At 50.0% G+C, this 24,357-nt stretch overlaps 7 protein-coding genes across 7 annotated transcripts; 5 read left to right on the forward strand and 2 right to left on the reverse strand.

The window, feature by feature from the left end:
• Positions 1–497: 497 nt before the first annotated feature.
• On the forward strand, positions 498–1,670 carry EI90DRAFT_3055531 (DnaJ-domain-containing protein). Its single transcript, XM_039060150.1, has 4 exons — positions 498–648; positions 706–772; positions 833–1,366; positions 1,434–1,670. The coding sequence occupies exons 1-4, from the start codon at positions 545–547 to the stop codon at positions 1,482–1,484; spliced, it is 756 nt and encodes a 251-aa protein (XP_038916848.1). The 5' UTR covers positions 498–544; the 3' UTR covers positions 1,485–1,670.
• Positions 1,671–6,116: 4,446 nt separating this feature from the next.
• Positions 6,117–7,936, forward strand: EI90DRAFT_856204 (histidine phosphatase superfamily). The gene is made up of 8 exons (XM_039068172.1): positions 6,117–6,245; positions 6,300–6,323; positions 6,451–6,458; positions 6,540–6,621; positions 6,702–6,963; positions 7,041–7,171; positions 7,224–7,306; positions 7,365–7,936. Exons 1-8 carry the CDS (start codon positions 6,200–6,202, stop codon positions 7,452–7,454), a joined length of 726 nt encoding a protein of 241 aa, XP_038916849.1. The 5' UTR covers positions 6,117–6,199; the 3' UTR covers positions 7,455–7,936.
• On the forward strand, positions 7,575–9,579 carry EI90DRAFT_3055542 (uncharacterized protein; the record flags this gene model as incomplete). Its single annotated transcript, XM_039060151.1, has 5 exons — positions 7,575–8,202; positions 8,267–8,403; positions 8,469–8,920; positions 8,981–9,080; positions 9,146–9,579. Coding segments are annotated over exons 1-5 (1,344 nt in total), but the record flags the coding sequence as incomplete, so codon positions are not given.
• A 411-nt stretch (positions 9,580–9,990) lies between these two features.
• On the forward strand, positions 9,991–10,976 carry EI90DRAFT_2918800 (DCP2-domain-containing protein; the record flags this gene model as incomplete). The annotated part of the gene is made up of 5 exons (XM_039054665.1): positions 9,991–10,112; positions 10,174–10,245; positions 10,306–10,513; positions 10,571–10,822; positions 10,875–10,976. The coding sequence occupies 5 exons, from the start codon at positions 9,991–9,993 to the stop codon at positions 10,974–10,976; spliced, it is 756 nt and encodes a 251-aa protein (XP_038916851.1).
• A 1,868-nt stretch (positions 10,977–12,844) lies between these two features.
• Positions 12,845–14,168, forward strand: EI90DRAFT_3122893 (phosphoribosyltransferase-like protein; the record flags this gene model as incomplete). The annotated part of the gene is made up of 5 exons (XM_039063547.1): positions 12,845–12,878; positions 12,940–12,979; positions 13,043–13,364; positions 13,585–13,679; positions 13,739–14,168. 5 exons carry the CDS (start codon positions 12,845–12,847, stop codon positions 14,166–14,168), a joined length of 921 nt encoding a protein of 306 aa, XP_038916852.1.
• Positions 14,169–14,583: 415 nt separating this feature from the next.
• EI90DRAFT_3289104 (uncharacterized protein) lies at positions 14,584–17,072 on the reverse strand (the record flags this gene model as incomplete). Its single annotated transcript, XM_039067148.1, has 6 exons — positions 14,584–16,024; positions 16,133–16,199; positions 16,339–16,387; positions 16,447–16,732; positions 16,898–16,930; positions 17,016–17,072. The coding sequence occupies 6 exons, from the start codon at positions 17,070–17,072 to the stop codon at positions 15,050–15,052; spliced, it is 1,467 nt and encodes a 488-aa protein (XP_038916853.1). The 3' UTR covers positions 14,584–15,049.
• Positions 17,073–18,493: 1,421 nt separating this feature from the next.
• On the reverse strand, positions 18,494–22,150 carry EI90DRAFT_3280670 (uncharacterized protein). The gene is made up of 11 exons (XM_039066776.1): positions 21,827–22,150; positions 21,093–21,788; positions 20,719–21,005; positions 20,551–20,637; positions 20,343–20,459; positions 20,261–20,278; positions 20,097–20,205; positions 19,875–20,015; positions 19,667–19,831; positions 19,276–19,604; positions 18,494–19,221 (listed from the first exon to the last, which is right to left on the reverse strand). Exons 1-11 carry the CDS (start codon positions 21,935–21,937, stop codon positions 18,603–18,605), a joined length of 2,679 nt encoding a protein of 892 aa, XP_038916854.1. The 5' UTR covers positions 21,938–22,150; the 3' UTR covers positions 18,494–18,602.
• Between the last annotated feature and the right edge of the window lie 2,207 nt (positions 22,151–24,357).

Below are 24,357 nucleotides of genomic sequence, written 5' to 3' on the forward strand. Positions count from 1 at the left end.
TTGCTTCCACACCATTTTTATCCTTGCTGTGTTCCTAGTTCATAGTCTGAAGGGTTTTATCGAGAAGAACTTATTCGGGTAGTAGAATTATTTCATGCCTACCCACCGAAGGTCAATTCGGCCGTCGAGCAGTCTTCGAAGGCATTAAGAAGTACACGTCTAAGCGAACTGCATGCGTGCCGTTTCAGCAGAGCGACATTGTCCACACGGCAGAATTTGCGAGTGTGGACGATTAGCAACTCCCACTAAATGCATACCAATGCATTATATGAAAGGCTCTTAAGAGTAGGAAGGTTGCCCAGAAGAAGCCTAAGGGGACCGATCTTTTGGTAGCTGCGCGGTGGGGGGTCGAACAAAGCACAGACAGATAAAAAATGCCACTGCTTACGTCATCAGGACCTCGGCTCCACCAAAACTCCTTTGTTGTGGCCACGTACTTGTTCATAAACTCCCGCACACATTTGTTCACACCATCCCGCTCCCGTTTAGCGACATTCCTCTTTACTAACTCTCAGGATTGTCTTGACCCTGACCGCCCTTCGCCATGTCAAGTCAACCTCAGATCCCACAGTACTATGACCTTTTAGGTATTCCTCCTACTGCCAGTTTGGAGGAGATCCGTGCTGCTTATAAGAAGGAGTCCCTGAGGCAAGCAAGACTACTATGAGTCCCACATTCTCATTGCTCCTAACCGTGGAATCACAGAACTCATCCTGACCGAAAACCTGATGCTACCCCTGAGGAGAGGAAGAAAATGACAGAGCAGTTCCAGGTGTGCAGTTTCTCTCGAAAAACCTCTGATCAATCCTGCTCAACAGTGAAGCTTCTATAGGCTGTTGCGGATGCATATTATGTCTTATCTAGCCCTCAGCGCCGTAAGGAATACGATGCTCTGCTTCGCTCACGCGGATATTCTTCGTCGAAGAGTGGGGGTGCCAATCAGAACTCGGGCGCGGACGCAGGGACTGGGGCTGGCCCATTTCCGTTCTTCACCACAGACCCAGCTGCATCTGCAGCTTTCTTCGAGCAATTCAAATCTTTCTTCACGCCGCGTGCTGAGCAAGCTTCATCATCAGCTTCGAATCCAGCTGGCATGGACGCCGAGGGAGAGTTTCGGCGTCCGGATCCGGAAAGTGTGTTCGGAGATGTGTTCGAGGAATTACTTCGCCCTGAAGTGGAGAGGCGCGTATCATGGTGGTCATACCTGGGTGCGCTGAGCGGAGGCACTCTAGGATACATACTGGGAAATATTCCTGGAGCAATAGCTGGTAGTGTCGCTGGAAATCGGCTCGGTGCTATTCGAGACGCAAAGGGAAAACCAGTCATTTCCGTTTTTGCACAGTTGGGTGGCAGTCAGAAAGCTGAGGTGATTGGCATGTCCCCAATTCCCGCGCGACCGTTTGTTAACATTGATTTTACCACCCGTTCTGTAGATCCTGAAAGTTTTGGCCTTTAAAGTGCTTGGCTCTATTGGCTCAATGTAGCGTGGTGTTCTCCCATCCTTTGGATCTTCAACAGCCAGTATAGTCATCAATATTGTGGTTGCCAACCCACTTATAATTTCCGTCCTTTATCCCATACCGCTTTGCCCAGCAACGTATTTTGTGACCCATGTACATATAACGAACGTAAGAACTCTGCAATACATGTATGACCTCCACTGCGTGTCTACCTTAAGATGGGTTGGTTGTCGTGGGCTCCGCACTGATATTTTGTGACTCAAAAATACCATTTGGAACATGTTGCGATGTATCGATGATCACCCCAATCTGCCACTATTGAACCCCCAAACATTGTTCAATCGCGATGGAATTCCATAGCCGCTAGTCGTCTGTCGGGTTCCCGTCCATCAGCTCTCGAAAAGAGAGTGGTTCTCGTCCTGTTGGTCCACCAGAGGGACACTCGCACACACGACCTCTTCGCGCTCCGCAGTACCTGCATTGGTGAACTCGGCCTTGTCTTCTGGGGGTGGTAAGCACGAGGCATCTTTTTTTTCTTCAAGGTTTTTGAGCGTACCCACGTATCATCATCTTGCGTGATCATGCATGAGGACGGGTGCGAGTTCGCCCATCCCATCAACTGAGAACAGAGCTGTGCATCTGGATAATGTGCCTACCGACTTCTCCATTGCAGAGGATGTTTGGCTCTCGTAGTTGGAATGCTTGGATCTCCTGCAGTGCAAGTCACGATCCGTCCGGAGCCATTCAATCCAGGAAGTGGCGCATGGCAGTTGCCGACTGGCTGTGTTGGAAATCTTGGCCGAATTCTTTTGTCCTTTTACCACTTGCTGCTAATGATGCAACACCAATCGTTAGGTCCGTTTTAGGCTAGGGGGTGGTATTGTAGGGAGCTACCCGGAATGGCCTAACGCTGTGCCAATGTCTTTCGGGCGCCTGGCTCCGAGCGGGACAATGTGTTCACGAAACTCATTTGCTCTTAGCCTCGTTCGACTCCAATACAATCTGCTACAGCGCCTGTGGATTTTGTGCAACTAACGAGAACACCAATTGCTATACAGTTGGCCACCGAGCACAAAGTGATGGCTCCCACCTTCAATCCTATTCTCATTCGGTGCAAATTAAGTTTTCGTCCACGACCCAGCGAAGATCACTACTTCCCTTAGCCTCGACGAGGTCCTACTGGCAGCGCTCTTTAGCGAGCCCTTCGAGCACGGTTCAAGGGCTGTGGGGATTGGATTCTCCACGGTCTGAGATCATTGGCCCTTAAGGGGCTAGCCTTTTGACTCTGTGACATTGCTACGACGGACATGTTGTCGGCGATGAGGCCTTTGACGCGCAGAGCGTATGGAGATGCTCGATCTCCTGCACAGCTCAGCGGGGCCTGATTATGGAATACCGAGCGCTCTGCTGCGCCATTCCCCAACGGAGAACTGGGCCATGGAAACGAACATTTTAGCTATGTTTGGAACCATCCAGCGGGGTATGGGATTCTAGCACCTTTTCTGAGGCTGTGATGAGGGATATTGTCTTCAGTTACGATGTAACACGGAGATGGGGACCTGTTGCTTGTTAGGGTGAATCCTTCAGCCGCAGGGAATGTATTCCAAAACTTTGAGAGTCTGGATCTCAGCTCCCGTAATACAAAACCTATTCAACGCAATACGCGACCCGCGCGCCCTAGGACACAGCAAGTCCAGCTATGGACGGTTGGTTGACCGCTAGGAGCTGTGTTCATTTACACCGCCCGGCTAAGGAAGTCGGTGTTGGCGGGCCAGGATGTAGTATTCGCGCAGGGCTCTGTAAGCCGCGATATGGTAGCTATTCCTGGGTGGTGCTAACAACAAGAAGCATGGATCCCGGGACTTAGCTTACGTCCTGATGGTGTCACAACCATCTGCCACACTTTGGCCTGGAATGCGCAACACAGTAGTCGAACAACACGACTTCCACACAGCTGTTTTCGGTTTGAGCCGTCCCATCGTCTCATCCTGCTGGGACTGTCGATTGCATCCGATACGCATCATCAGGTCCTTCGTCCTAGCCATGGACAGTTAGATCGCGGCGAAGCTCCCGAAATTAACAAACGAGCGCTCTATTTGTGAATCAATGCGCAACACGTGTGGCTACCGCCCTGAAGATTCCGTGTCCAGGTGTCTGCACTTAATTAGTGGCATCGCAAGCCAACCCTTCCAAAAATCAACACAATCCAAGGCACAGCGGTACTTCCCATCGTACTATCATTAAGCTCACCCTGATTAGAGATAGGGGCTACTTCGGCCTAGTGGTGGAGCAGACCGGAAGACGCTAATCAGGCCAAGCGGCGAAGAAAACATTCCTATGTGGACTCCTCACCTACCAGGAGCTATGTGTCGTCATGTTTCCGAACCATGATTCCGTGTCACTGCACGGTCGTTTCAGTGCTTATCATCCCTAAGGTCTTGCGCAAAATTTCGCGAGACGCCCAATTCAGCAGGGAACACATTCCACTCTCCCGAGACATGGAACCAATGTAAGGCGGACGAATGTTTAGATTCCTCTATTAACTGAGGACCCCTGAACAAGAGGGCTTTATCCTGGTCGTTTCGTAACACCCTTTTCCCCAGCGATTTTCGAAACTGGAAAAGCCTGATTGCTCAATGACGCGAATCCGGGGTAATAAGTGGTGGCGTCTGCAACGGCTTAGTCCTTGAAGGCTCTTGGTTTGGTAACAGCGCGCGGGGGAGGCGCCCACCAGTAAAATGATCGCCAATCACATGGGATTGGTTATATTCCTGCTTATCAAAGTTAAATATTGGACATTCCTCACCATCAGCCACTTTCCATGTTGTGGACTTGTGAACTCGAACACCAAACTTTAATCTTCTAACCTTGTCGAAGTGCACCTCTCCCTGCAATTCAGATAATCAAGTTTCCGAAAAACCTCTCGCAATGTCAAGGCGGCCTCGTATCCCAGATCACTATGACATCTAGGCGTCCCTCCTACTGCTACTTTGGAGGACATTCATGCTGCTTATGAGCTTCTAAGGTGACTGTGACTGCTGCAAGCTAATGTTCTTACGCTTCCCACACGGTTGTGCAGAAATTATCTTGACAGGAACCCCAATGTCACCCCTGAAGAGCAAAATGAGTGGTTCCGGGTAAAAGTCCCCTTGAACCATTTTCTACTATTAGTACTCAATAGTGGAGCTTTCATAGGCTATTGAGTATGCGTATCGTGTCTTGTCAGACCTCCGGCGCCGTCGGAATACGATGCTGCGCGCTCAGCCGAATATTGCCCGAGCTCCGATGCACCGGATAGAGCCGGTTTACTCCCTCCTGGATTTCGGCATCCAAATGTGGTGGATGTGCCAGAAATGCGTTCGGGGGGCTGCCTCGCCAGCAACACACATCACCTAACCTCAGCACCGCATGGAGTACGATGCTGTGCAACGCTCACATGAACATTACTCATGGGACACGAGGTCCGATGCACAGGATGGAGCCGGTCCATTCCTCCCTCTGCCACTGAACCCCACCGTCGAAATGCGGAGCGTGTGTCAGGAAATGCAGCCAGGGGACTGGAGCAATACACATCACATTACCCCCGGCACCACGATACTGTGCACCGCTCGCCCGAATATCGTCCGCGGGACACGGGCTTGGACACAAACGGTGCATTTCCTTCCTCCCCCACTGGATTCCGGCGTCCAAATGCGGAGGATGTACTCGGAAATGAGTTCGGGGGCCCGCCGAGCCCCGAAGTGGAGCAATACGCATCACTTAGCTCTCAGCGCCGCAGGGAGTACGATGCTGTGCACCGTCCACATGAATATTGCCCGTGGGACACGAGCTCCGACGCACAGGATAGAACCGGTCAAGTCCCTTCCTCCTCCACTAAACCCCGGAGTCAAAATGCGGAGCGTGTGCAAAGAAATGGGGCCATGGGAACAGAGCATGCATCACGTAACCCCCGGCGCCACGACACTGCGCGCCGCTCGCCCGAATGTCCTTCGCGGGACACAGGCTCCAACGTACCAGATATGGCTGATTCCTCCGCTACTGAAGTTTGGCGTCCAAATCCGGAGGGTAACCCCGGAACCGCGTACAGGGATCTGTTTCGTCGCGAAGGTGAGCAACACACATCATGCTGGTCGCACGTGGGTACAGCGGGAGGGGCGGGTCTCGGACTCGTGGTCGGCGGTATTCCTGGGGCAATCGTTGGTGGCTTTGCTGGGAATCAGCTGGGTGCTATCAGAGATGCGAAGGGGAAGCCGGTATTGGATGTTTGGAAACAATTAAGTCCTCATCAGAGGGCTGAGGTGAGTAGCACTTGCCCCATTTGATGAGGTGATTTCTCCGATCAGCGTCAATGTCCCTTAGATTCTGAGAGACTTGGCCATAACTCCCCCTCTCGGTCCCGATGCGATCCCAAGTCGCCCTCCGTAAAAGAGTGGTAAATTGTCGTCACCAACCCCAAATCGGATTCGTTGTCGCGTGCTACTCTAACATGTTTGTTTGTTTGTTTGTTTTTTTTTGTTTTTTTTTTTTTGGTATTTCAGGAGTCCACCAAAACATGTGCGTCCATAACGATAATACATATTTTTCCATTTGTCCATCGTGATCACAACCCACACGTGACGTAATTTAGGACCGTTTCTCGATTCTCGATCGTCTCGACCAGCTTCTCCTCTCAAAAGGAGGGTCCGGCAGTTCTTGCTTTTAAACCCTCACACGATCTTAGTCTAACCACGTCGTCGAAGATGACCGAAAAGAGGCAATTGCCCCGTCTTTTTCTCATGCGCCATGGTACGCTATCAATCTGCCTGCGCTCAAGCTGGTCCTAAGGAAGCATACTTGAAGGCGAGACGGAGTGGAGTCTTAATGGTCTGTCCTCTCTTGGTGCGAGCTTCGATTGATCACGCTGAATGCAGTGTCCTTCGCTCCTCGAATTCATGCCGGCCATGCCACAACCGTCTGGGCCGTCATAATATGATTGCGGATTTGTATTCAGGTCGTCACGTCAGTGACAGGTTTATACCCTCAATTATGTTTTCCTCGCACCGCGTTGAAGCTTTGATACTAAGGTTTGGTTGTCTTTAGACTGGTCGCAGCGATATTCCTTTGACTCAAAATGGGGTCGAAATTATCAAGAAAAAAGCCCCACATATCGCAGGGCCTGGAAGTGAGTATACGCATCGAAATCCCGATTGGTTACTATTCAACATTCTATTCCATAATCGACCTTCTTCACTATTATTCTAGAATTCCTCGATCCAACGCAAATAGGAAAAGTCTGGATTTCGCCTCGCCAGCGTGCCCGAAAGACTTTTGAATTGCTGTTTGATGGTCATACACACGAATTTACTCCTGCGGAGGATGATAGTTCGACTTGTAAGGGACCCGGAGAGCCAGGGGTAATCCACACAACCGAAGAAGTCGCAGAGTGGAATTATGGCGATTTTGAAGGTCTGAAGCCTGCCGAGATACAGGCGAGGAAGCCAGGATGGGCCATCTGGACAGATGGGTACGGATTTTGGTATCTCTGAATTCTCCCACAAGATAGCCTAACGCGGACTCGGGTGTTTCTTTTTTCCCCTAAAGGTGCCCTGGAGGAGAGAGCGTCGAAGAGATGACAGCTCGAGTGGACAAGGTCATTGCAAAGGTACACGAGTATCACCGTCAGTACTTTGAAGAAGGTCACGGCAAAAAAGACGTCATGATTTTCTCACATGGTGGGTTGGCTGTCACCACGGATGAAACTCCCTTGGGAACCTGTATGTTTAGGCCATTTCTCCCGCGTGTTCATCTCGCGCTGGATGGAGTTCACACCCGCTCTGGGGACGCATTTTAACGTGGAAGCTGGAGGTGTAAGTTGGCATCGATTTCACCAAGTATTTCGTCTAAACTGAGATGGCTTCGACCCAGATTGCCCTCCTTTGCTACAATCATCGCAATTTGAAAGAGCCAGCTCTCAGTGGCCTCAATCTCTTTGCATTCTCGCCCGAACACGTTTAACCAGCCTGAACTAAATGGAAGTGGAATTTCAATATATTTTTCATATTTTGGAACGTCCAGCAAGCAGGAACATTGACCAGGAACGGTTGTCTGAGTTGGTCCTTCTGTTTGAGCATGCACAATCAATGCGCGCACAGGAAAACAGCGTCACTCACCAACAAGCGGAAGCCGCAAGACACTGGCAGGCGGCCGCCCGGCCAAGGTTCACCTTTTTCATGTATCGCTCATTCAACATCGGAGACTGCCACACCGTTGAAGAGCCGCAATATGTTTGGAAGCACCGGGAGTGGCCGTATCTTAGGGTTAATAGAATGTGCCATCGTCAGGCGCCCGGCGGCTTGATTACACCCCCACGATCCATTTGGGAATCATTGCATAAAATCAATGGCACGGCCACATGAGCGCACAGCTGAACGGGCAACTGCCCCTATCAGAGGAAATTTTCAGTTGAGACTTTCACCTCACTTCAGATCCACGTCCGTTCGTCAGACGTGAGGGAAGACCACTTTGTCTGGGACCTGAAAGCTATGGAAGCTGAAGCCAAGTTGGAACTGGTCCTCAGCTTGGTCGCTCATTTTTCTTCTACTGAGGATCTTCGTCGGTTGAGCCTAGCATCAAGAAGCTGTCGGGCCATCACTTGCCCCCATCTCTTCTATACTCTAAAACTTTTATGTACGACGGACGTCACATCAAGCCCATTGAAGGAGATTCTCGCGGGGGTCCCCTGGAGGAACGCGTATTGCGTTAGGTAGGAGCCATCACCCGTTTATTTGCAAGCATAAAGCTGACGTTGTATCTATATAATTATGAAGATCAGTACGAATACTCCTGAGCGATTGGACAAAGGATACTCGTTGCGGGACTCCAGAACACATCGCAGGAGCCATCATCGCACGACTGCCTTGCGTACAGCACGTCAGAATAATCCCCAGCTTCCTTGCCGACTCACGTGGATACGATTATCCTTCTCGCCACTTCGACCCATTGCAAGTGCCCTGACCGATGCATCAAGAGTTCGTTCGCTTGATATGAGGGGATCATGGCTCGGCGGTCGAGCCATAACATGCACTGATCTGCTTCGCAGGTGTGGAGAACAATTACAGGAATTGGCGATGTCGTTCTCATCGTTACGGGATGTAACATTCTGCTCGTTTTTGCTGTCGCGAGCCATTCATATGAGTTCGTTACGCCTACACGAGCCTATCGAGATGGAACAATTTTTTCATTTGGTCACTTCCATGCCCAACCCTTCGAGGCTGACGGATTTGAAAGTATCCTTCGATCTCATGGAAAATACATGGTTTGAACATACTGTATGGGACGAGTTGTGTGGCCTTGAGACCCTTGATGTTGGAAATGTTTGGAAATGGTCAGATTTTGACCATTCTGGCAATGTCTTATCCGAGCAACATGGGTCTGCGGGAGGGCATAGTCAAACAGCACCAACTAGGCATAAGCGACGCGATGTCAGTAGCCCACAATGCCGCAGTACGACTATGCTTGCTGACTACAAGAACGATCACTAGTCATTTGCCACGTTCTTGCAGGGTCACTGCGCTCTTCGCAACATCTTTATGAAATGTGGCCCAAATCCACTCCCCACGGGACCGCTGCCACACTTCCAAAGTGCGCGGGAAGCGTACAGAGAAGGGCTTCTAATTAACTATGATGCACGGATACCTGGCTCCCAGACCAAGCTGAGGCATCCCTTGCGCAATTTAGAGCTCTGGAACATGCCTTGGCTGAAACGGCGACAAGACGCCGTGACGCGTTTGTGAAATATCAAATCGGGCGCGTGTTCAACTGGGCCAGGGAAGTTCGCCAGGGCTTGGTACAGGATGTCCTTGGGTGGGGGGACAACTCCGTCCCCAAGCTATCACTGGAGAAAATCCGATGGATGCCATACAGAGAGGATACCGGGCCTTTTCAGGGCGCTTTGGATTGTGGCGATGGGGATATTATTATCGACGTTCTGTTTTCAGGAGGCTCAGAAATCCCGCCCTCGGGAGAAGGTAGTACACCATGGATCGTCACTGGGGGGGTTAAGAGGGTTCCAAGGATGGGTGGATGGTATATTACACCGCAAAATGAGATGGAAGATATTGACCTCGGGGGGTTCTATCAGGTGGGTGGAATCCGATAGCAGCTCAAGAGGAGCAAGTAGCTTAGAGTGCACGCGCAGTATCATCAACATTGGGTCATTCACGGCTCGGCAATGGAGACACCAGTTCCAAGAAGTCCCAGAAGTGAACGTTCCAGAAGCCAGCATCCATGCAGAACACCACGACGCTATCCTAGAGAAGGAGTAATGAGACTAGAGAGGGACCAATGAGACTAGCGAAGGAGCAATGAGACGCAGAGGGTTCTTTGTCCCAGACAGCACGATGGGTGGGAACTAAAAGAGACGCCGGATTACGTAAGCTTCCACCAACATCTCAAACCCACCATCGTTTCGCGTTCCTCAAGCTCTCGAACTTAAACCCCCGTTTCTTTCTTTTCCCTTTTCTTTCATCTATTGAAGCTCTCGTTGTGCGCTATGGCGCCTTTTGGGCCTTCATCAATCGAGGCATCAACATCCACGTTAGATGTTGATGCTCGAGCTAAGCACTTCTCCTTCAAAAATATCTCCATCGAAGAGGTTCTGGAAGACCTTTCGAGGTGCGTCCGGCTTTTTTATCATCCCTAAGAGTTATCTTACGCTCAATTTGCCTGATTCCAGTCGGTTTATCCTCAATCTTCCAGAAGAGGAGCTCGTGTCAGTCGAGCGGATATGCTTTCAGGTCGAGCAGGCGTGAATATCTTTCCTTCACCATAGCCACAATCCCCATTTCTCACTGATCCATATCTACAGCCATTGGTACTACGAGGATTACATCCGCGATGAAGAGCCTAGCCTCCCTTCCCTCCCCCTCAAGACTTTCTCTGGGATGCTTTTTCAATCATGTCCCTTGCTAGTTCATTGGAGTCCTGCCCATGACCAAGCCTTTCAGGATTTCATGGCGTATAAGACTACGGTCCCTGTGTGTGGTGCCATCATGATAGATCCGTCATGGACGAAGGTACGATGGGTGCCGAGAGATCAATTTCCCCCATGTTTATTCAATCTCCTTTACTAGTGTGTATTGGTGAAAGGGTGGAAGTCCAGTGCGGCTTGGAGCTTTCCTCGGGGAAAGATCAATCTTGATGAACCTGAACACGAGTGTGCTGCTCGTGAGGTAATGGAAGAAACTGGTTACGATATCTCGGACAAGATCAACCTCGATGCTGTCATTCGGGTAACCGTAAAAGATCAGCGCACATCCTTGTTTGTGATTCCCAATGTCCCCGAGGACACTGTGTTCGAGACCAAAACTCGTAAGGAGATCAGTGTATGTGTCCCTGAGTTTCGGCCATGGTATCCCTTCTAACTGGTGACCGCAGAAAATTCAATGGTTCAATCTATCTGATTTACCTGCATGGAAAAAGAATACAAAGAGTCCAACATCCTTCAAATTCTATGCAATCTCCTCTTTCGTTGGGTGAGTCACTCTGAATCGTCTGTACTCGGCTAGTTACTGATACAGGATTTTACAGACCTCTCAAGTCAGTTATTAAGCGACTAAGAGCTGCCGAGGCAAAACATCCACCATCCCAAGCACTTAGCGACCAGTCCTATTCCGTAAATAAGAATGCCCCTACTTATCACCCGTTGCCCGACGACCCCGCAATTGTTTCTGCTACACTTCACAATCCTGAAAGTGGCCACCTGTCCCGCCTCCTTGGTTCATTGAATATGACCGCTCCTGCTGATTCTCCGTCTCTGAACCCTGTCACCACACCATCTACACAAGGTGCCCTTCCAACACCTCAGACGACCCCATCCATGGTACATGCTACCAAAAACGATTTGAAACCTGCTTCGTCAAGACTGCTGTTTGAAGAGCATGTCAAAGGCTCGTTTTCCTCACCTACGCCGCCAAATTCGGAGGAGATTGATGATAGCCCAAATGAGTGTTCACGTCCGCCAAGTGCCAAACCGAAGCTTAAATTCGATTTCATCTCCCCGTTTGATGCATTTGGTTCCGCAAAGGTTGCGAACGAATCGCCTGCTCAACCCGCCGCGTCTCCTCCGGGTACTGTAGGGACAAAGCCACTGATGTCTCCGACTTCGACTTCGACTTCGACTTCGACAGCCTCCACATCACAACATTCACCCTCGGCCCTTCGTTCTAATGGCTCCTCGATGCTCGAGCACTTTGCTCCGCCTTCGGTGGAGGCGAGACGAATTTCAAATGCCAGGAAAGCATCGGTATCTTCGGTGACCAACTCCGTGTCCAGCGGGGCAAAATCGATCACGAATGTGTCTCCTGACCCTCATTCAAATCGCCAGGCACAGCGTATTGCGTTATTGCAGTCTCTCAGCACACAGTTATTGCCAAAGTCATCCTCTCCGCATCCTTCTGCTTCCAGCCAACCTCGCATTGAGGATTCGCCATTCGTCGTCAATCCTGCTCGAGCTCCCGCCATTTCACCGTCTCAGCTATTTACCCCACGAGCGCCGCAATTGGACCCATCTCGGCTACACATGGGCGCTACGCTCCCTCGCCACATTACCAGCCTCCCAATCTATCCAATTCTGGCGCAGCCTCGAGAACCAGTCATTCCGTTGCAGCCACGCCTTGACCCCGTACCCAACAACTATAGAATGATTAGTGGAACTAAACCTTTGATGCCTTTCCCTATCCCTGGCATCCCACCACCGAATTCACACAGCAACGTCGCACCAAGGAATGATATATTGAATTTGTTGAATGGACCGCAAGTGAGGTCTACCCCAGTCCAAGCTTTCCCCCTTCACAATACCACCCTTTACTTACCTCCAGTGCCAATCCAGAGTATGGACGCTCCCCCTATTCACGCACCTGCATCTCATCGCTATAATTCTTCAGTACCTTATCCTATTAACGGGGACATGAGAAAGATGGATCCTGTTGTAAATCCTCAATCTCAGCCTGCGACTATATCAGGTCCAAAGCCCCCTGTTACTCAGCCTTCGAATGTGAATCTCCTCGCTATTCTGAACCGCCCTAATTTTTGACCATCCCAGCCTTCTTCCAATTGTTGTATTTTTGATTTGGCGTGTTGCTGCTTTTTTTACGTTTTTCAATATCTTTTCTATGGTTTTTCACAGTTTTCACACCTCCATGGTTATCGGGTGTTGCCCTGTCGCATCATCCTTTGCACGTTTGTAGCAATTGAATGCTTCCTGTTTATGGTAGATTTGTGGGTAGCCGAATTGGCCTGATCGGGGAAGTATTCGCCCCTCATATAATACATAAACGCATGGACCGTTCGTGATCGTCATCCAGGAACTAACCACTCCCTTGTTTGTTAGTTCTTTGCTTGCCACTATGCTAGGGGGCAGTAGCATCAAAGTGTTTTCTGGTTGGTTGGCTCCAGACCGTTGATAAGCGCTTGGGTCTCACCTTGAAAAAAATTGTTCAAGGCACCAGCCATCCTGAGATTGCAGAGCTTATCGCTCACAGGTGCGCGGAGCTTCACTTCTGTGGCTTTTCCCGCCTGTTGGTTGACCCCATTACAATCCCCAGAATTGGTCTACCGCTGTCGAAAGCACTCGTCACTCGCAATGGGGCCGGAGAAACTTCAGTCCGTCTCGGAGAGTCTGTTCGCGAGGCCGACGTATACATCGTTAACACTGGTTGTGGACCACCTGGACTCTCTGTGAACGTTTCCCTCATGGAGCTGTGCATCATGATCCATGCTTGCAAGATTTCGAGTGCTAAAAGGATCACTGCCGTTATACCACTCTTTCCCTATGCTCGTCAAGACAAAAAGGACAAAAGTCGTGCTCCAATAACCGCAAAGCTTGTTGCAAATATGTTGCAGAACAGCGGTTGCAACCATGTCATTGTATGCTAAGCAATGCTTTTGGCTTTTCAATGCGCTTTGACCATGTTCTGGTTTAGACTATGGACTTGCACGCATCGCAGATTCAGGGCTTTTTTGATGTCCCTGTCGACAAGTCTGTGTCGTTTCCTCCCAATTCCCCTTCCTGCCGTAGAGCTGACGACCATGATTGATAGTGTAAGCAATCGGTGTTTGAACATCATATATCTCATTGTTGGCATAGTTATACGCCGAACCCTCCGTTCTCCACTATATCCGACAAAACTTCAATATCAAAGATGTAGTCATTGTCTCTCCAGATGCTGGAGGTGCAAAACGGTGCGTATATGCCTCACTGGGTTGCCGTTATTGGTTAAGCCCATGCGCGCTTCCGCCAGAGCCACTTCAATCGCCGATCGGCTCGGGGTAGATTTCGCCATCTTTCATAAAGAGCGGAAGAAGGCTAACGAAGTCTCGCGTATGGTGCTCGTCGGACAATGCGAGGGCAAGATTGCGATCCTTGTCGATGACATGGCGGATACATGTGGCACCATATGCCTCGCGGCACACCATCTCGTCGAGGGCAAAGCTTCACGAGTCATCGCTATTGTAACACATGGAATCCTGTCCGGTGACGCACTCAAGAAGATTGAGGCAACAAAAGGTCTCGAAAAACTGGTGGTGACAAACACCATACCACAACATGATAACCAACGCGCTTGCAACAAAATTGAAGTCATCGATATCGCTTCGGTCCTGGGTGAGGTCATTCGACGTAGCCACTACGGCGAGAGCGTCTCCAGACTGTTTCACGAAGTCCCCTACTAGATCATTTCGCTTGCTTTTTTTCATTACATAGTACATGTATAATCACTAGCCTGGAGAGGAGACAAGTGTCGGACATTGTTCTATACCAAGACCATCGAACAACGTATTCTCAAATTTTGAATTTCTGATGGCTTTCAAATTCTCGCAAATATACTGGCTCCAAAAGCTTCTTGCTCTCCCTGAACAACCATTGTGGGACTCATCGCAACTTGGAGTAGTGACTCAGAGAAGTTACCCTAGCTAAATGCTTTCGATTTCCGGGTCATCCTCGGCATCTTGTCGAATGAGTGATTCTGCGCATCACGACTTGGCTCAGGCTTGAAAAACGAAGCCAGTTCTGGGCCTCTTGGAACATCGTATGTACATGCCCTACATGCTCGGCTTCAGATTCACCAATGCCTACTTGCCTCAGTTTGTACATTCGATGGTTCAGTGCAGATGCACGGAAAGAGGTACGCATGCCGCTATGGCAAGCAATGTCCTCCTGGCAGGGAGAAATACTGGGCTTCACCGTATGCGATCGGCCGAGAAAGCTGATCGACTCCCTTCGAATTTGAAGGGAAACAGCGACTCCAAGGGGGGATCAAGTATTGATCCTTTTCCCCCCGGAATGGGGAGACTGCGCAGACTGGAAAACAGTCCGCACAACTTTACTGCCAGCCCCCTCTCATTGTGAGAGGCTGTAGACGGTTTATGCCACGGTCTCTCCACCGGTTTTACGCCGGTATCACAGCTCTCCAGCCTCTGCTGAGAACTTCCTTGGGAGACTTGCTCTTCCTTCGGAACTCCGGGATTGGGGGTTCATCGGGAGGGGAAGAGCATATGAGCGGTCCCAGACCCGGGGATTCAGATGATGGGAGCACGTAAAAGCTCGGAGCGAATCACGGAAGCGCGGAGCGCTTTCGTGAGCTGGCAGTCTGGAGGGGCAGGCTGCCACCAATTTGGCTTGGAACCGACGTGAGGCGTGTCTCCTGCGTCATCCCTAGGCGTCCATATGACGCTTGTTGTCCAGGAACGGTGGTAAGGACCACTGGACAGTTTAACCTGGAAACGGTCAAAGTGCGCGGGTGCTCAGTGAGCTGGCATCCAGCCTGGGCTGGTAAGCGCATCACCCCACAGGGAAGCGGTCGTAGGAACTGCTTCTGGCCTCTTGGAACGAGAGGGAGGGGTAGGGGCCGTACATTTGACAGCCCCAGAGAAAGTCGAAACGCGGAGCGCTTCTGCGAGTTGTCCCTCAGCAGAGCCTGAAGGAGCTGTGTCTCCAGTGTAAACCGGAGAACGGTCGTACGGACCGTCTTTGACCTCTCTGAATGCCAGAGAGGAACAGGAGGAAGTGTGCCGGGATAGGGCACATTAGTGAGCAATCGGCTGTCAGCCGATTCAGAGCGAGGGCGCTTGATGTCCGTCCTCAGCTCGTTGATGGACGCCTCATATGCGTCCAGGCCACCTTTGAGGCCAGTAAAATGGACAATGTCTATCTTGTCTTGCATCTCACGATGGGACGCGTCGATTAGGCCCGCTAAGGCCTGCTCGACACGATCAAGCCGGTCATCCATGGCAGGTGAGGGCCGCGGAAGCGTTTGTGACCCGCCATTATCAGCGGTTTGTGGAGGCGCATCGATTTGCCTGGCTGGGGCAGGCAAACGCGCGTTAAGGATGGAGGGTCCCATAGATGCGTTATTGGACCTGACATTCAGCACCTCAGGTGGGCCGACTCCGGCAGTGCCGAGGTTATCATTTGCCTTGGGACCGGTCGCGTTAGACCGTGTTGCCTTCTTGTTGCAAGAAGGCAGTGTATCATAGGATGACGTGCTAGGTCTCGTGGCGACGGAGATGACGGAGGAAAAAGACGGTAGCTAGGGTGCAAAGCGGGGACTGAACATCCGAAATGTTGCCAATGGCTTATCTGTTGTTTGAAGCGGTAGCTTCCCTAGACTAAACGCAACACTGCGTTCCGAACGGACCAATCGCAGCGGCCCATACTGTATGCGCCATGGGGTCTGATGTCCTGGATGACTCTTGCTACTCCGGCTCGAAACGTTGTGATCATCACAGTTTTAGCCAACTTGTCGAATTAACCTGACTGTTCGACAGGTCGACGTCGGAATCCTGCCAACAGACTGACAGTTAGCAGCACCTTCTTGTGGGTCGCGGCATTGCGTCTACTTACCTCTTCAGCTGATGTTGTTCGAAATGTACATTAACGCGAACCCTGATTTCTTCAAGCATTCCAGTGCGTAATGATACACGCTGAAATGTATTGGACGTTAACACGCACGAAACCTTAGCCAAAGGGGCCGGGACCTGACGGCACTGAGGAAACACATAGCTCGTGAATGACGTTTCCATCGCTCCTGTCTAATTCTTCTATCCAACATCACATATTTGAGCTCAGGAGCACCGCCCGCCCTGACTGCCCATGGGAGACCCACATGCAGCCGGATATGAACCCTGCTCCGCTGCTGATTGGAATATGGTACCGCAGCCTCATTGGCGTAGGAGAGAGTTCGACAAGCAAAGGCGTTTTGGCCAGGCGAATCGCGGTTGTTCTCGCGTAATTCCTTCTATTGTCCACTCGGGAGTTTAATGCCGTCGATGGTCGGAGCCTTACGGTTAGCCTGTGAATGCTTGAGCTGCCGCCGATTGATGTACCCAATTGTGTTATTTTTTGGGTAATCACAATTTTTCTCTGTGCAGTTGAGTCCGATGAGCATTATTGTGTCTCACACGTTTTCTTCGCTCAACACCTTCAACAGCATTGTCTATTTAAGGAGAAATTTTAGCAAATTGCAGCAAGTGTGATCGAAGCACCATATATTCCTATTAGCCATCGATGCATCGTCAGACCTGATGCCCCACATCCTCGCCATCAAGCCAACTCCTGCCTGAAGACCCCACGATCATGGTGTAGCTCTCATTCCTTTGGAATCAGTCGCAGGGTTCTCTTTCGCACATCAGGCTCTTCCGGTGAAATACGCCAGTTATACTGGAGAATGTGAAGAATTGATATTCCCTTCCATCCGTGGATGAGTATGCGCTGATGGAGACAAGTTATTTTCGAGGCAACGGCAACTAGTCTTCGGGCACCAGACGCAAATGCAGCTGCAGATCACTTATGTTCCCACTTGACACTCAGGGATACGATGATCATGAACAACTTATCCAAAGTTGGTGAGTCATTGGTAAGGCTATCCGTGGGCAGTTTGGGATAGGAATGTAGTGCTGCGCCAGGATCGGGTGTGACAGATGCGTCCCAGCATCCCAGCAGTCGAATCCAGGTAGCTCATGCAAGGCCTGATGTTCATCAAGTTGGCCTTCTTCCACAGTGATCCTCGGATTGTGCTGAATGTTCATTCCTGGAAAAGGAGACATGCTTTTCAACTGCTATGTTTGCAGACCCAATGTCATGCCTGCCATCGGACTGAAAGAAAATATGAAAGATTCACGTGCTTGCAGCGGCACTATTACTGATCGCTAAGCTCAGAGAGTACACGATAAGGCAAGGACCATGACTGGCAGCACGGCCAAGTCAGCAAATATAAGTTCCTCATAGGCAGCGAGAGGCTCCTGAAAGTCCTTCATATGTCCTCGTGGGAGTGAAAACAGGTCCACTGTGTGGCACATACTCCAGTAAGTAAGATATGGTTTGCTAGTTTCGAATGACGAGAGAAAGGGCGAAGTAGATCAAGTAGATGTTATCGAGTAGAGACGCTTGTCAACATCTTAATGAGAGGAGTGACAAGTCTCGAAGACACGCACCAACTCCACCTTCAATTGCCCAAGTGCAGTGTTGGCAGTACCGATTGGAGGGCAAGGACGCCCCCCGGCCCCAGAGCGCCAAAAACAACTTTCAGTTTGATACGACGAGAAACCCCCCAACGACCAATTAAAATGCGTGAGCCATTGTGATGATATAGAGCCGGAATCACTTATTCCGTCAAGCGCTTAGAAGTTGAAAAATCTAGGTGGGCCGTTTCTGGTAAACCGTCATGCATAAACCGATGTAATACCTTGTGGATGATCAGAATGCTAACAATGTCCTCATAAACCCATACACTCCAAAATGCCCTCGAAACGAACTATTCGTATAAATGCTTCGAGCCACGCTAGAGAAACGGTCAATTAGTTCACGCAGGAAGCTTGTAAACCGTCCAGAGAGCCTATTAGGCAGCTCTCTTGGACGATTGTGACTCTCAATGAGAATACATCATCGAGGGTTCCAAATGCTATGTATGGGGCTGTCTCCCAGAATAGATTGCATTATAGGATCCCGGGTCGAGGTGATACGGGAGGGTGTACCGTTGATTTAGAGCTAGGCGTCGAGTCAAAGTTGTTCACGGCTTACATAAGCCAACAGCTACAATTGAGATTGTAAAGAAGGTCCAAACCTGATCGAGGCCGTCCTACTCGCCTGGTCTCCTAGCACAGACATAACTAAAACACGACAAGCGCTTTGGAGACATCCCATCCAAGTCTTTCCAACCCAGGCTTCACCGCGTCATTTATCATACCGTCAGGTCCACACACCAAGACCATCGCATCGTCCGCCGGTGGAGGCATAAGAGCTTCCAACATACCATCATCGATCCTTCCCGTACTGAAAGCCCATTCGGGCGGTGGTCGACTAAGCGTATGGTGTATCTTTAGTCGTTGGAGGAGGACTTGTCCCCCGCCGGCGGCGGCGGCGTATCCACTAGTCTGGGCTTTTTTATCGCCGTGCTGTTCGTACAACGTATCAAGCTCTTCCCGACACAATATGTCCGACTCCGTTTTGTTGGCGTCGAGGAGGTAAAGACGCGTCTCCGAATCGTCCTCGTCGTGAAGGACGCTCCGAAGGACTTGGAGTATGGGGGTGATTCCACTTCCTCCACAGATGAGGCCCAGATGACGTATTCCTGAACGAGGGACGTCTTTCCATCTCACATTGCCCTTGCCTTCCCAGACGAAAGAACCGAGAGGCCCTTTGAACTCTACGGTATCGCCAACAAGAAGCTCATGGAAACCAACGGTCATTTTACCACCGAGCGGGAACGCAACGCACGGGAGGTATAGCCTTGGTGTCGCAAAGTCAGTTCTACTTTCTTCTTTCCAATTCCGGAGACCTAACTTGATCAGTAAATCAATATGACCGTGCTCATCTTGTTGTGAGACCGGAGTGTACGCTCGTTGGACCATCTCCCCAGTCGTCTTCCTTCTCAATCGAACGAACACGTGCTGACCGACAGGCAATCCCAAAGGCTGCTCTGGCGATTCGAGGGCAAAGCGGTAGATGAAGGAATCGTGCGAGACACCGGTCACCCCGACAAGGCGGGCGGCCTTCCATTTCCGTCGATCCAAAAATACTACAGATGCTGAGGGGTCATCGTCGGGTGGTGCGTCGGTAGTGTCGTCTCCCTGTGATTCGGCCTCATTCGCTTGAAGCCTCCCGATATGGAACTAAACAAAAGAGAACCTAGTTAGTCCAACAAAATCAACGATTCCCCCTTGTACAAAAACACCTTCTTCAACTTGGTTCTTGCATCGTCGGAGTGAATGGCGATGAAATCTTCTGTAGCATCTGCTTCGCCTGAGGCTAACCAGATCGAGTCCGCACCTCCTGGATGCTCCTCAAGGAAATTCGTGCCATCGTAGACATTCCCATCCACGACGAACAGGGCTTTTTCCTTCACCCTTGGTCAACGAGAGATATTCAGCCATTGAAATGACTCGGTTAACTTCGGGGTCAGTCATGCTGGCCGGTTCGCACTTCTCTTGTAGAGGTCGACGAGAAACGGCGTCGTGGTTATTTCCCTGTTTGGGAGCACCAAACTCTGGTCTTAAAGGATTCAAGCCAGCATTTTTGATTCGCTATGAAAGTGTGAGAACCTTGGGAGTTCTTCTTGGGGGGGGGGGAAGATTCGCGATGAAGAACAATGATTCAACACTTGCCTCCATCCATCCACCAGGAGTTACGCCGGGTAACGTTGGATGCTCAAAACGCAAAATATCAACATCGTCCTTGACCTCGTGGTGGATAGCAATGCGGAACCACCAGTTGCTGAAATGATGCTTCGGGTTGGGGGAAAAAAAAAAGGTGACAAGAAGGGGCTTACTTCATCAGTCCGGAAGCACTTGCGGAAGTGACCATGAGTCTTGGGTTCGGTGCGCAAGGAAAAAAAAAAATCCCCCACTTACGTCCAATACATATCCTGTGGTTGAATTCCAAGACCTTCGTCCATGGCCCTGACGATTATCGCATCGCTCTTCGATAGCTCCTCGATGGATGCAGTATATTTCCAGAAACACCAGCAACTAACCAAAGACCGGAAGAGAAATCATTATTATTATTTTTGAGAAAAAGAGATAGAAAAAAAAGAACGTCGACGCGAACTTATTCACTTACAAACTAGTTTCACGTTCGGTCAAGTCCAGCGTTCCGTAAAACTTGCTCTCAAATGCTACCATCCGGTACAGATCCTCTGGATACACTCTGAAAAGAAATTGAAATTGTACGTCATATCAGTAAGTAGGGCCACTTGGTGTCAAATGGGGGGGAACTATATTCATTTACATGTCGCTGATCTTCCACGAGCTACCTTGGTCCAGCGAGATCTCCACTCGTGTGACTCTCCGACCACCTCCAGAGTAAGCATACCCTCTGATATCGTACGATGCCACTGTCTGCAATGACAGCAGCTTCGAGAGTTGCACTATTTCACCGTGACTGGGGTGTGCTATAGCGCTGTTAACGTTGAGATCGTTGAGAAGGGAATTCTTATTGTACCACCAGTGCTTTTCGTCGCGGGCTTGTTGGGCAGTCACTTGTGTTGGCAATACCCTATTGTCGAAGAAGTGAAGCTGTAGTTGTAGTTGTGAGATATTGTAGAGAAAGTAAGTAAGTAAAAAAGGCTAGATCTACCTAATTCAAAATGAAAGGAAACTTACGTGATGCTGAGATTCTGTGTCGCTAACCTCGATGCTCGTCAGCCATTTGACCGACCTTCCCCCAACCCGACCCGGAGTGATCGTCCTCAAGGGGAACCCATGGTCGGGTGACAACGCTTTACCGTTCATTCCCCAAACGATCATTATACCCTTCTCAATGTCAGAAGCCTCTCTCAACGTCTGAGACGTTCCATAAGGTCCATTGGGCAAATCCGTATCGGCACCTTCAAATATGACATGCTTGTTTGTCATTGGACGAAAGGGGCGTACGTATTTGAGGACGTCGGCGAGGTAAACGCCCGTGAAGAGTGCAGTGGAGAGGACCGCTGGGCCCCAGTTAAATCCAAGGGTCTTCTGAACGACGTTCTGCTCTTTCCGTCTGTTTCCTGCACAAGCTAGAGTGACGGGGAGCGTCACGACCTGAAATTTTTCTTTTAGATCGTCGATCGAAAACTCCACTTCACGCTCGACCAATCCATGAATACGTAACCTCCAATTCGCGGCACGGTCGGCGTCTACGTAGGGTACAGCACCATGATTTCGTACGTAAAAGAGGGAGGTGGGAGTGAGGAAACCAGCAGCGAAGAGTTTGTCGAATGGGGCTTCAGAGTTGAATGGATGTTTCCCCGTGTGTCGAACCATGCTAGGGTGGCGACGAATCCACTTGTCCGGGGTGTTGACATCGGCTTCGTCCACCTGCGAAGGAACTGCGGGGTCGGGGATGGGGGGAAGACGTTTATGCGCGGCAAAGTCGATAGCGATAGTAGTAACATCGCCGGTGGCACTAGTAGCGCTACTACTACTACTACTACTACTAGTAGCGGGTACTTCCAAGGTTTCTCCATCACGCTCTGACCACTCACTTGTTGGAGAGGAAGGATTGTAGGACGATGGAGTATCCGACGTAATGCTGAGATACTCGTCGCTCGTTGAGGTTGAGCTTATAGATCGGGTGTCCAAGGACATTGGCATGATGTAGAACTCGTAAAGAATCTGAGAGAGCTGAAAGGTGGTGGGTCAAGTTGTGAAGTAGGTCTCCCTGAAAACAACCCTCTGGATGGGAAACTGGCTAGTCGGCTAACTATAAGAATTTTTGATTCCATAACTGGGCTTCATCCAATACTCCTTCGGAGACAGTACCTTTCCCTTTCCCCATACGGAACGATAGAGTAGCTAAGGAATCTATAACAGGAATCGAAGGACGGTGAAAGACCCGGTTGATGACATTTTTCCATTTTCTCCAGAGTTTATCAGCCTTTTCGGTTATGGGCAATCGAGCCCGGAGTTAGATGACCATCTGGAACCAAGATTCCCGGGCCGACCAAAAAGAAATATGAATGTTCTGCCAGGAAACTTGTTGGAGACGAACGAAGACAAAAGCGTGCCATTGACATCTCGGTGAATTGAATTTGAAGGCTACATATTTGCTTTATCGGCGGCGACTTTATTGGCGGCGTGAGAAATAATAGTATTAAGCGCCTATTACACCTGACAGTTCCGCCCGCCCCATTTGGATAAATTGGAAGAAGATCATGCGATCCATCCAAACATAGCAAATAATAAATAAATAATAAATGGTGAGGCTATTGATCTAAATCGGGCGTCCGTTTTTTTTTTTCTTCGATGCTTGCTCAGTCCGACCGGAATCCCGCGCGGGAATTACAGTGAGGAACGCACCCCATTATGTAATATCTAGTTGCTTAAATTACTCACTCAGCCAATGATCTTCATGTGGCTCCGTTGAAATTCCACTGATGCTCTGCTCCGGCAAAACTAGCTACATAAATCTTGCGGTTGACCTATTCTAACATAAGCATAAGTATAGTTCATCCATCGGGCGGGTTTGGAATTCAGCCCCTTCCGACAGAATTCAAATGCGCTTACATATACACCATCTTGATCCTCTCCGTTACATAATGCACCGAGCTAGTCCCCTTCCGGAATCCCGAACATTAATATTATTCAGCTGGCTACTTGCATGCCAATGCGAGCGTAAGCGGTCGCCAGCTAGTGGCGTTCATTCATCCCTATTGATCTCAGACGTCTTGCATCCGTCCTATCGAGTCGACGGGTGACAATTCATTCAACACCACACCAACAGAGGGACACGAGAACAAGGCAAGTGATTAGAGCCCCGGCGATTCTTACTACCCAGGGGATAGTTGCTGTTGTTTCTGTCAGTGGACTGCTTTGTTGGATTCCGCTCTTTGACCCATTCTGTAGTTCCCATCTCTCCAAGTCGGGATGATCAGGTGAGCATGACACTTTGGATGAATTTCATCACTTCTGGCGATCCCGGTTTTTTGTAATTGAATTGCATAATCCTTTCATTCAGGGCCCTGTTTCGTGATCGGCTTAAGTAATGAATTCGGAATCCTTGGTGCGGCGCAGCCGAAAAGGAAGCCAATCTTTTGTTGGCAAGGGGGGGGACAACCCTCGAACCCCAATGTCTATGAATGGCAATGTCATGCATAACCGTGTTACGCCCACGGGGACATGATGTGTAGCCGAGGACGTGGTGGCGTGGGCTGTGTTGACGGTTTTCCGATCCGGCCCTTCCATCCCAAACGGTGTGTGGATTTATTCAATTATCGGTAAGATTCTTACATTAGTAAGCAGCCACTCCCCCTTTTTGTTTTTAGGAACATAACGTATATGAGCGAATTTGGGGTCATGGGGGGGGGGGGGGGGCAAACTTAGGAACACTTTTCAGGACAGGAGGCCGCCAACGTCAACTTGCGCAGAGACTAATAGGGCAGAGGGGTCGGTCGGTGACGGAGCGATATGATTAATTGAAGCGGTCACATGGTGTGTGTGTGTGGGGGGGGGATCAAGGCACGCACTTATCCAGAACGAGGCCGGCCATTATCGTCGAATTAATTCATTGACTGATTGAGGCTATTGTGGGCCGGTAATGCGCGACAACGATCGCCATTTTCGCTCTGAAAGTAACTTGACTTTTTAAGGAGTTCTGGCTGCGATCGGCATATACAGTGAAACTGTGAAAGAATCGATAAGGATAGACCCCAATTGGAGTCCGTGCTGATCCAATGACTAACTTTTTTTTTGTTTCGGCTTTAACCTTATGTAAAAGAGTGAGTGGCATTGGAAATGGAAACACAAGATCATCGATCATGGGTGGTTTAGGCAGGACTAGCTCCATGCATGAGCCTCTATGACTTTTGCTTTTGTAACATTAGATAGACATGGGAGAAGTTGGAACTACAGGACAGCTATTTACATCTGTTTGTTCATCTGATGAGTC

This window comes from Cantharellus anzutake (genome assembly GCF_015039405.1).
Source record: "Cantharellus anzutake strain C23 chromosome Unknown EI90scaffold_20, whole genome shotgun sequence".
Classification (NCBI taxonomy): domain Eukaryota; kingdom Fungi; phylum Basidiomycota; class Agaricomycetes; order Cantharellales; family Hydnaceae; genus Cantharellus; species Cantharellus anzutake.

Excerpts from the sequence above, each read along its gene's own strand:
- EI90DRAFT_3055531 (XM_039060150.1), top strand. The coding sequence starts at position 545 with ATGTCAAGTCAACCTCAGATCCCACAGTACTATGACCTTTTAGGTATT. Across the intron at positions 649-705 it reads TATAAGAAGGAGTCCCTGAG|AACTCATCCTGACCGAAAAC; the intron begins GCAAGCAAGACT and ends GTGGAATCACAG. Across the intron at positions 773-832 it reads AAATGACAGAGCAGTTCCAG|GCTGTTGCGGATGCATATTA; the intron begins GTGTGCAGTTTC and ends AAGCTTCTATAG.
- EI90DRAFT_856204 (XM_039068172.1), top strand. The coding sequence starts at position 6,200 with ATGACCGAAAAGAGGCAATTGCCCCGTCTTTTTCTCATGCGCCATG. Across the intron at positions 6,622-6,701 it reads ACATATCGCAGGGCCTGGAA|AATTCCTCGATCCAACGCAA; the intron begins GTGAGTATACGC and ends CTATTATTCTAG. Across the intron at positions 6,964-7,040 it reads TGGGCCATCTGGACAGATGG|GTGCCCTGGAGGAGAGAGCG; the intron begins GTACGGATTTTG and ends TTTCCCCTAAAG.
- EI90DRAFT_3280670 (XM_039066776.1), bottom strand. The coding sequence starts at position 21,937 with ATGGAGAAACCTTGGAAGTACCCGCTACTAGTAGTAGTAGTAGTAGTA. Across the intron at positions 21,789-21,826 it reads CGACTTTGCCGCGCATAAAC|GTGGACGAAGCCGATGTCAA; the intron begins GTCTTCCCCCCA and ends GTTCCTTCGCAG. Across the intron at positions 19,605-19,666 it reads CAAGAACCAAGTTGAAGAAG|TTCCATATCGGGAGGCTTCA; the intron begins GTGTTTTTGTAC and ends TCTTTTGTTTAG.